The sequence below is a fragment of the Empidonax traillii genome, unplaced genomic scaffold (genome assembly GCF_003031625.1).
Source record: "Empidonax traillii isolate 1590-97213 ecotype Southwest subspecies unplaced genomic scaffold, ASM303162v1 scaffold722:size395592, whole genome shotgun sequence".
In the NCBI taxonomy this organism is placed as follows: Eukaryota; Metazoa; Chordata; class Aves; order Passeriformes; family Tyrannidae; genus Empidonax; species Empidonax traillii.
In genome coordinates, this window is record NW_020955915.1 from 239,745 (window position 1) to 250,895 (window position 11,151).

General features: G+C 39.2%; 1 protein-coding gene across 1 annotated transcript in view; it reads right to left on the bottom strand.

Annotated features, from left to right (window-relative positions):
* Window positions 1-10,062, bottom strand: part of SLC9A9 (solute carrier family 9 member A9) — a 146,958-nt gene extending 136,896 nt beyond the window's left edge. Inside the window, exons 1-4 of the mRNA XM_027900401.1 lie at window positions 9,736-10,062; window positions 3,703-3,905; window positions 1,684-1,761; window positions 1,003-1,079 (exon numbers count right to left, since the gene is read on the bottom strand). Coding sequence (XP_027756202.1) covers window positions 1,003-1,079; window positions 1,684-1,761; window positions 3,703-3,905; window positions 9,736-9,910 — 533 coding nt within the window. The 5' untranslated portion in view covers window positions 9,911-10,062. The remainder of the gene's footprint in view (window positions 1-1,002; window positions 1,080-1,683; window positions 1,762-3,702; window positions 3,906-9,735) is intronic.
* Between the last annotated feature and the right edge of the window lie 1,089 nt (window positions 10,063-11,151).

The window sequence follows — 11,151 nt, forward strand, 5'->3', positions numbered from 1 at the left end:
AGCGTGTTCCATGGCAACGTTTTAGCACTCTACAGCAATCCAAAGGATGTTTCTGTCCTTTATTAATGATATTTCCCAGCTGTTTCTGGTTGACAAAGAGGGGTCTGGTCCCTCTTTGTTCCAGCCTCCAGGGTTCACACAGGGAGTTCTGTAGCTCCCCCAGGCAGGAGGGGCACAGTCCCAGTGAGAGGCTGCAGATACCCAGAGCCTGAGCCCGTGGATGTTCAGATACTGTACATGTGTGTTGCAGATATGTAATAAATATTAAGCACGTGTTTAATCATATCTGTGCACAAAATATTTGTCCACAAACTGACGAACAGAACTTTCACATCGTGCCACCTGGAAATATATAATCCATTCCTGACTAGCAAATACTTACTTTAATTAGGCAAATTTTGAAACAAAATTAGGAATTTTTCATTAAGGAGATATGAAAATAAAACAGGATGTTTTGTACTTCTGCTTTTCCCCCTTCCTCTTTTTCTGCAGGAACCATTTAGTCACATCCAGGCTAAATTCACACATAGTTCCTGAGACTGAGACTTCTCCTGTGATCTTCAACTAAAAAGTTTCACTTAGTCTGTGAAATTACTCCAGTTTTTTTTTACATATATGCTACTAGGTATCTGTTCCTACTCCCTCTGAGTTCCTACTCCCCTTTTCTGTTGGAGATCTGCTCTTTTCTAGAAGGAATTCCAGTAGCATGGAATTTCACTTGAAATAATGGTTCTGTTTCTCAGGACAGATGGTTAAACCTATGGGGTGTGGAAGGCAGCTCATGCTTGCACCAGTCACAGACCAGAAATGAAGGGCACAATTTTCTGAATGCCTGGGACAGTTCTTGGCTATCCAAGAGTTTTGCCTTTTTCCTGATAAGGAATTACTTTATCTGTTACACAAATTATGTTGACCATGCAAGGTCTGCGATTCTTTTTACAGTTTAGCTTTTGATTGAAGAAGATATCAAGTATGCAATAATAGCAGAAGATGTTCACTCACCCAATGACAATGCAGGAGATGGCAGTTCCCAGGAAGGCGTAGGTCAAAATTGATCCCAAGTTACGAAAAAAATGTCTCTGGAGAGGAAAGTTTGAAAAAAGGTCTTTTGTAATACAGTAAATAAAAGAGCATTCAGTCCAAGTTGAAACACCGCATCTAGAAGTGCACTTGTTACCACACATATCTCAAATATAAGATGGAACAATATAGGCTACTTCAGTTGCTTTGAAAACACAATTTAAGATGTTTAATTTTTTTTTCCATGGGGAACGCCATCGAAGTTCCCTCATTCACAGACCTGGACAAATGCTTCAGGATCATAACACAAGTTCACACTGAAAGTGTCTGATGCAAAAGGTATCATGAACAAACAAAGCCCTGCTGAGGCAGTGTGTGACATACAGAAATACAGACAGGCTGCTGCCTGCAGTTCACCACATTCAAAGTGGTCTCTGCTGCAAACAGGAAGGCTCAAGTGTTATAACCACACAGTCAGATCTTCACATGGGGACAGAAAGGGAGCAGAATGAGGCCATGCATTTTCATTTCTTTGCCATTCCTGTCAAGTTTTTCCCATGCAATGTAGTTGTTCACTGACCCTTTCCTCCATCACTGGCCTGTTGGACTGACAGAGCAGCACCACACTCAGTCCCTTGTGTCATATAAAAAAGAGACATTTACCTTCTTTAAACTGTATCCAGCATGGAATATGATGGGTGGCAGCAAAATGTTGAAGAAAATAGAAGGATCAAAGGTCATCTGCCAGAAAGGACAAAAGAGAGGGTAAGGACAAATAAAGTAGCATTTAATTTGATTAGGATAGGTTCTAATTGTAACTTCGGATCAGGACTGATCTGAGGATCACCTTCAATGTGGAAACCTTTTATAAAATACTCATTAAAATTGTTAAAGTAATGCTAGAATGAGGAAACAAAAAAAAATCTTATTCTAGCTGTTGTCAGTGCACTCTTCATATTGGCCTTCAACTGCTGGCACAGAGAAAGGCCAAGGGCAACACTCAGTCATTGCCATTCATTGCAAGTACCTTTCAATAAAATAGAATCTGCTTTAAAACCAGGGCACTGCTGGAGAAAAAAACACTTTAATGGGCCTGTGTGCTGCTTACTGTTCTGTCAGTGGGTTGTATCATATCAATACTTTTAAAAGAGGCAGGAGATAATCAACACAAAGGCTTGCAGCTACTTGTTCAGATGAAATGGTATTATAAAGCTACAGTATTGTGGAATAATTATTTAGTTTCAAAAGAATAAGAGTAATTACTTCTGTCTTCTTACTAGCAGACGATTTGATAAACAGGAAGTGAGAGTTGAGACTTTTTTCCATCATGCTTACTTTGAATTAGAAAGCTGAGAAAAGTGAGCTGGCAAAGAACCTGCCAGGAATTTATCTGTGTTGGTGCCTTCATTGAAAACATGGCAGAAAACGATTTTCCTCACTTGTTAACTAACAGCCTCAAATGTTGGTTTTGGAGTTAATTCAGCAAATATGTAAAAGTATCTTTTCCACAGGCATCAGAAATCCTGAATACGTTTTATTATTCAAACCCCTGTTCTAAATGGTACATGTTTGTAAGGCATGGCACAGTCTATTCTCTCTGATAAATGCAACACGTAAATGCTTTTACTGCACTCAAAAGGGAATTAAAGTTGTACAAAACCCAGGGAATGGTGTGATCATGCTTTCTGTTTTTTACAGCAGTGCTTTTGCCAGCTAGGAAGGCTGCCAGCAGTTGCTATTGTCTCCTAAATATGGCTGAATTTCTCCCCCTTCCCTTTTTTATTTATTTTCTTTTCAAGAGGGCATTTGCCAGATAATTTTAAAGGGAAAAGAAGTGAAAATCCAGGCAGACTAAGGCCTGCCCAGTAATAAAGAGAAACCCAGAATTCACAACTGAGACTTTTAAGAACCTTCCAGCAAAGTGGAACTGTGGAAAGAAGATTGGGCAATCTCCTGTGAGGGCAACAGAAACTTCTGTGCAAGTTCCGTGCTCCACCTTTTTCATATCACAAGTCAGCTCCAGAGTACCAGGTTTGCTGATGCTCAGATGGAATGGACATGTGCCCTGGAAGCTAAATACACACTTTTGCTCAGAAAAACCTCTTGCAACCAACTAGCAGGAAAATGGATGAAGATTCAGCAAAACCTGATGAGTCTGACTGCCACAGCGTTTTCCTGTCTCCTCCCACCACAGCTCTGAGAGTCCTTGACACTCTGGTTCTTTCTGAGAAGGGCAAGCCCAGCAGTCCCAGCACACACACACACAGTGGTGCTGCATCAGCAAGAAATCTGAGCAGATGGGCAAGTCCTAATTCTGCTGAGCTTCCCAGAGTACATTCTAAGCATAACTTAAAAGTTTTTATGATGATAACCATTGCAGTATACAGGAACACACATTACTGTGCTGGATAAACAATAACACTTGGCAAAAAGCAAAATTCTACATTGCAATATTGTAAAAGCCACTGGTAAAGGGCTTAGAAGGTTCATGTGAATATGCAATGTCTCTGAGCACAAAAGCCTGCCAGAGCAAGTCCTTTTTAAGTGGATAAATAAAGGTATCAGTGGGGTTTAAAAAGGTTTGGTAGCAAAAAAAAAACTTGAAACTTGTTTTCCTCCCTCAACAGTGAAAATAAAATAAATATCTTACCCAGTTAAGAACGAAAATAAGGTAAATTTTACCTTTTGAAGCATTGCATTGCCTTGGTGACCATTGAGATTGTGGTGGCTGATCTCTCTTTTGTATTGGTATTCATAGACCTGATTTGTTATATTAATAAGCAGAGTGGATGGCCCAGATTTCAGCTTTTCACACTCATAAACAGTCCCACTTTCCAGATCTGATGCTTTTGTCACATATCGTATAATCAATCCCATTACAAGGCCTGGAGAGTAAAGAAAAAAAGAAAAATGAGAAAGATTCAAGTATTTTTAAGTGTTTGATGCTACACAATTACTGATTTAGAGAAACATTAACTCTGTCAAAGTTTGGACGCTTTCTCAATGTTTCTACCTTCAGAGAGACACATCTCTCTCAACACGTCATGGATGACCACAAAATATTTTTCCAAAGTGGTCATTTCATTAGAATGCAGATGTTGGTTTGACATATGTGCAGTTGGAATCTTTATTTTTCTGATGCACTTGCTGTCGTAACTATGAACCCAGTTTCTCATGTAACAAATTTTCAGTAGATATTTAGAGCAGGGAGCTGCCTGCATAACTCATGTGCTGCACTGAGCATGAAAACATCAGCTGTGCTGTTGGTGATTTTACACACTTCATTTGTGGGGACAAAACTCTGACACATCCTCAGGCACATTCTGCCTTCTGCAGAAAACTATTTTTAAGACTGTGTAAACATGGGACAATAAAAGCAGGGAGAAGGGAAGGAAGATTAAGACTGGAATTAATTGGTTTGACTATCTACAATTTAGGACTCTTATCTAAGACAGACGTTTTGTCTCCCTTAACAAAAAGGAAAATGTACTTCTGTGACCATCCTGTGGAAGGTACTCTTCTTTCTGAGGGCTCTAGTGGGAGCTTGCCTGTTTACTGCAAGAGAGGGGACTAATATTTAGCTAGATAATATTACTGAGATTATTTCTACCCTCAGAGACTTGGACTTCGTTTCAAATTCAATTTCAAATACATTAAAAATTCAGCTTCATTTGATGCTTGGACAAGACTTGATGTTTCTTTTTCGTTCTCTGGAATAGAAAAGTTTTAGGTTTTCCTTTACCATTTTTGCTCCTATGAATCAATGTTTTAAACTGTAGCCTCTGATGCAGTTCTGCTATCAGGTATTACTTAGAATTAACGTGCTCAGGTAACATTTGCCAATGCCTGTGCAAGGACAGTGGCAGAAAAGGACCCTGATGGAGCCCAGGTTGGAGGAATTTACAGAGCCACACAGATAATGAAATGATAATGAGAGAACAAAGAAGTTACAGAGTATCCAGCAGCACACACATACTGGAGAAAATACATTAGAGAAGATTCTAACAATCAATCAAAGCTTCAGTGGGGCTCTTAAGTCCTTGCAACTCCCAAGAAAATTCTAAAATATATTCATTTGAACAAAATATGGACAGGATCCATAATGATGGGTTGATTCAGAATATTCTCAACTGCTCTAGGGAAGGTTCAGATGAAGACAATTGCCATTAACACACTACATGGCAGGAGCCAATGTAAGTAATGGGATTGTATTCTTCGTCCAGTAATAATAAATGTGCCAAAGACCCTATATAAAACCTGCAGGGAATTAAAAGTCATGGAAGAGTGTATTTAATATTTTAGTAGGTGTATCATTTATGAAATGCACTTTCTTCTTTAGATCATTATATAGCATTTATTTCATGAGAGCTTTCAGGAGTCTGGATCGTATTCTAATAGAAATAATTAATTTTTAAATAAATGTATAATGTGCTTTCCACTACTCCCCCTTCCAAACTGAAGTCATGCTTTTGTAATGTCTATTCTGAAACATGCTTTATAGTTCATTTAGAGGGAAAAAATTGGGAAATACCTTTGGATGTATCTACCATGAAAAAAGACCAATAACTTGTAAGTCCTGGCCCTCTTTCTTCATTATGAATTTTGTAAGGAGGAAGACAGTGTATTATTCTATTTTATTGAGGTCTAGAGATTTCTCTTTCTGAGACTTGTTCCATCCATTGCTGCCTTTGAGAATTAGGGATACTCAGAACATGCTAACCATCAGAAGGCAACTACAATCCTTTCACACTGGATTTAGGAGGTGCAAGAATCATATTGCTTAATCAAAAACTTGGGGAAGCCCCTACAAGCACTGCAACATAAAACCATTTGTGGGACTCTTCTGTCACTCAGCATTTTCCCATTTTCCTTCCAGTCTGATCAACACAGCACAGCTCTGACAGCTGGTACATCTGCAGTCAGGCTCAGCTCCACCTGATGGGTATCACATGCTCCCTAGGGGTGACAATTACTCCAGCTGAAAACAATTTCAACAAAGTTGCTAATTAACCTCACAGATAAAGGCACAGATGGGTTGGGGGGTTTGGGGTTTTGCTGTCTGAGTTTATTTCTGGTTGCCTACCTGCACGAGTGGTTTAGCCTCTTCATCAGAGGTGAGTGGTGGCATCTCTGTGCAGGACTAATACCTAAATCCTGTGGAGGATGAGGAACTGGGATAGGTGTACCCAGTTTTCATCGTGCAGCTCTGGACTCTTTCCTCAGTAATGGGAATGCCATGACTTAGATATTCTATAGGGATTTGGCACCTTTTTGGCTGAGGTATCTAAAGATACCAAAGATGCCAGGCCCTGCAGGAGGGGGCTACAGGCACTGCAGTGTTTTATTGCCTGGTTGTCTTTGACTGGTACTCAGAGGCATCTCCTGGGGTGTGGTGCTATGAGAGGGGTCACTGATCTGAGAGAGGTGGCAATTCTGGTTTTGTTTTTGTCTGTAATCCTCCACACTATTTCTCACTATGCTCTGGTACAGTAACTGTGCTGATAGTGTACAGGAAGGATGTTCATCACATTCTGGATGGCACAAAGTTATTGTTTCATAACCACCTGCCTCCTTGGCACACAGAAATCAGCAAGTAAGTTGAGTTTACTATTTGAGGTCTGTTTATCAAAACAATGTCCTGAGAAATTTGCTCTCTGAGATACAAGAAAACAAAGGAATCAACGAATAAACAGGTCAGTCTCTATTGTTGGGGGGGATTTTTCAGTTTGGTCTAAAACCAGTATGAGTCTTTGAAAATTTTCAAGCTGAATGCCTTGCAATGTATATGTAAACACATGTATGTGCACATAATTTTTTGTGAAATGATGTTGAATTCATGCTGAATGATTTCTTGTCTATTAATTCTGGGTTATGTTGAATGCTTTGGTTTTTTCTTTGTAACTGCAGAAAGACTTTCAAATTAAATATAGCTATACTTAGTGTTGAACTGTTTCTTTGATTAAAAAAGTAGAGTTAAAATACCTCAGTTTTTAAAATTTCTAAATGGATAGTTTTGCATTATGGACTCATTTTCTTTTTTTTAATGAGCTGGAACTATTCAGTCTAAAACTGAATTTTCTTAAAAAACTGATGCAAAACTAACCAAACAAAAAAGCCACCCCCCCTTTTATTTGTTCTGTACTTTAAATAGAGCTGTCTATCAGGCTGTGTTCAATTTGTGGCTGTTCAGCACTTTGCAGTAACTGTAAAACTTCCTGTTTTTGTATTTCTGTGGGTTTTTTTCCCCTGGTCTTCCTGTCACTTCACTTTCTCTCTCCTCTCCACTGCTGCAACCCAGAGGCACACTTGATAAGGAATACAGCCCCATCTGTCACTCTGTGGGGCACAGCCTGTAAGGGGCCACATTCTCCTGTCACTCAAAGCCAAACTATCAGTTGTTTATATTGCTGTTCGAGGATCTAATGAACACCTCAACGGGCAGGAGCAAAGCAAACTGTAGGGCTGAGACTCGGAATTTACTGACCAGGTATAAATCAGAATTGTTTGGATAGGGAAGACAAAAAATAAGTGAGGGCAGGACTCGACTCAGTGTCAGTGCTTGGTGCCATGAAGATTTACTCCTGAAGCTGCTGCTGTTGATCTGTCACCTCTCTCATAACCTCTGAAATTGCAATTTCCTTTCATTATTGCTGTTCTACAGTGCTAAAGATAACTGAACCCATATCCAACGTTCTGAAGGATAAAAAGGACATCATCAACTTTTTGGATGCTACAAATAAGCTTTTTCCCCCTGTTTAAAGGTTGCCATAAATAATGAAAGACTAAACAGGTAGTTTATTTACAATAACAAGGAATGCTTCCTTTGTTCATGACTACTTTAATAATTCAAAAGCTCTGTCCTGCTGGAGCACGAATCTCTGAGCTGATCAAAAGGATATGAGTGGGTTGTCCTCATGATGTGCAGAGCATGTTCTGGGCAGGCAGCAAAATAGAGCCAAAGGACAGATAAACCCCTAATTAAATACTGGTTTGTGTTACGTTGTATTTTGTCTAAATCTTTTGTCTAAATCTTCAACAAATGTCATCAGCTGTATGTGGCAAACAGCACAATAGTATAAAGGAAGTTACTATAGAAGAGGCACCCGTGTATTTAGGGAAACATTGCCATTTACAAGTGGATCATAATGAATATACTGTCCAGTGCCTCATGATTTTCCTTTTGAGACATGTTAACAGAAATACAATAAGCAAATGTATTCTCAGTATTTTTTAACTTGTACCTCACAAAACAATTAAACAACAATCCAGGTCATGTCTGACGACAAAAAGTATTCCAAGTAAGTGTCGTGTGGTGTGTATTTCAGTCTTAACTGATTCAATTGAAGTGTGTTTTCAATGTGTACCAGATTTAAAGATTAGAAAAGAGGTATGTTATTAAAGAAATACTCTTCCACAATTTTAAAATACAGGCAAGGCAGATGAGAATGAAGAATCCCACAGATCCAAGTGTTAGGGGCTCAGTGACTGGTTTAATACAAGAGTTTCTTTTTTACTTGCTTTCCTTTAAAGTATCAAGTTCCTTGAGAAGACAGTGAGCCAAGAAGATGAAATAGCCTGTGTTCTTGGAAATTCATACAGTTAATGTCTCCCACAAAATAGCTTTAAGGGATACAAGGAAGACTGTGAGCTCCTAAGGATCAGAGATCACCTGGAAATGCTTGACACAGCAAATGAAAGTTTAACCTCAAAAGGTAGAGCTCAGTTGCCGTTGCTCTTGCAGGCTTTCAGATGAAACTTTCTGCATGTGGTGTCCCATGACAAACAAATATTCCTCAGAATATGGAATCTTAACCAAGTCAGGTTTGGGTATTGCACTGCTGGAGTGTGTGATGTGCACAGAATGTGCCTGAACAGGCTGGCGTTTCGATGGGTCAGGACTGGGCTGTTGATTCCTAATTTCCATTTCGGCAGCATTATCCTCCTATTTGTGTTTGATGGAGGGAGAAAGGGCAGCCTCATCTCCCAAAGTGAAACAACAGTAAGAGACAAGAAAAATCATTATACACATAAGTGTGTACCATTAAACCAGTGAGTGCTCAGGGGACAACGCAGGAAGTTCTACATGACAGTGATATGTAACATGGCAAAACTTCATAAAAGAAGATTAGAACTAGACAGGCAGACTGAAATTACAGCACAATGACAGCATTCAGAGAGGACTGACAGAGGCATTCTTCATAGGATGTTTTTCCAAGGCATAGATCAAAACCAAAAGAAAACTCAAAAGATAATTTAAACTTTATTAGACAACATGCCTGTACCCACAGGGCTCCTTAATCTTATATCTCTGAACGTTATAAGAGCCAAGAAAATGAGGTTATCTCTGTCACTGAGGACGTTTCATTCTTTTGTAAATAGTAAAATCCTCAACTCCCAAGGTGTCCCACAGTAGCTGTTGGACCACATAGGAACAGAACATGCACATCCTGAGGATAACAGAACATGCACATCCTGAGGATAACAGAACATGCACATCCTGAGGATAACCCCCCCATGACAACTGCTCCATTCTCCAGGCGTCCTCCAGCTACTCCAGGAGAGATGCTGCTACATTATCATTTTGCTGTACACTTTATGGAGCTGATGAAATTCAATTCACACATTCTCTGAGCTTTGTCAGCACTTGATCTCAAGTGCCTGATCAAAAATATGCAACTCAGCCCTTGTTTTGCTGGCCCTTGAGTTTTTACTCACCATAAAGCATAGCTCCTCCAGTTTCATGCAGGAAGCGGAATCGATGGTTTTTAAACAGCCAAATGGTTAATATTGTAAGAATGAGCAGAAAGTTGAAAACTAGCAGCTCCACAGCTCCTTGATGATAAAACTGATCTTCATCTTCCACTGAGACGTATTTCTTCAACTTCTCCATTTCAATCCCTTTACGGAAAAATAAAAGAAGAAAAAAAAAAACACAGGAAGGAAAGTGTTGTCACCTTTGGTACAAAAAGTCCAGACACTACAGAAATTCACAGCAAGCACATCTGTTTCATTTGCAGCCTCATGGTAAAGTGCCCCAGCTCAGAATTCAGCTGGATTCTAGTTACAGCTTCCTGTTTCTCTCTTAAAGCTGCCCTGTCTCATTTTTAATGTTCCAGTTGTGTCGCTGGACTGCGCCTGCTCGAGCTGGGGATGCACAAATTGCCTCTGAGGCTCAGACTCTCTTAATTTCTAAAATTCTGTTGTAAAACTCAGTGCGTGTTCATAATGTTTGTTCCTGTAGTTAAGAGCACAACCTGAATCCTAGAAATCATATTTTCCCTCGACAGCTCAAGATGGAAATAACTATGTGAAAAGAATGACAAATAAACCTTTACTACATTTTAGAAGTTTAGAAATCTTTCCTGTTTCCCAGTTTCCCATGTTTAAGTGCAGGTGAGGTAGGAGACAGGTGACACTTTACTATGGTGCAAAGACAGAAGAAAACAAATCACCAGATAAGGAATTCAGGATTTAGGCATTGCACTTGTGTTGAACCTGCCAGAAGACACAGTCATCTCTGTAAAAGCAAGAGTCCAATTACCTCGAATTAAAAGTAATTAAAAACCTCTATCAAACTGAATAAAATGCAGTGGAATTTCCTTCCCATAACTTCTGCTGTTTGCATGTTTTCATTTACTCAATTAAGTCAGGAAAACAGTAGAAATACTCTAACCATGTGTAGCAAATACTCCTGGAAACTTTTCTATCTGAACTCAAGGCTCCAATGTGTGTCTGTGTAGGAGAACTCCAAAAAACCTCTCATCTTCATGAGGAAAAAAACCATTAGTTCTGCTTCTCATTATAAAAATACAATCTTCTTACTATTTGATGTTAAAATCTCTTAAAATATATTTTTTAAAACACTTTGGGGCAAAGTAATCTGTATAGAATCTATTCCAAGTCAGGTACGTGTCACAGGTGAATAAACCAGTGTATATAAACCCAGCTGTTCATACTCTCAGTATTTCAGGGCTGTAGCTCAAAATAATATGAGTGTTCTTGGGGAGGCACTGTTGCTTCAATCAATCTGCCATGTTTTAAAATAATTTTAGCTTGATAATCAATCAGTTCTATCCCCTGCATAAACTAATTTCATCCCATTTTACAGGTTTTCTGGTTTTGTCTTTCACC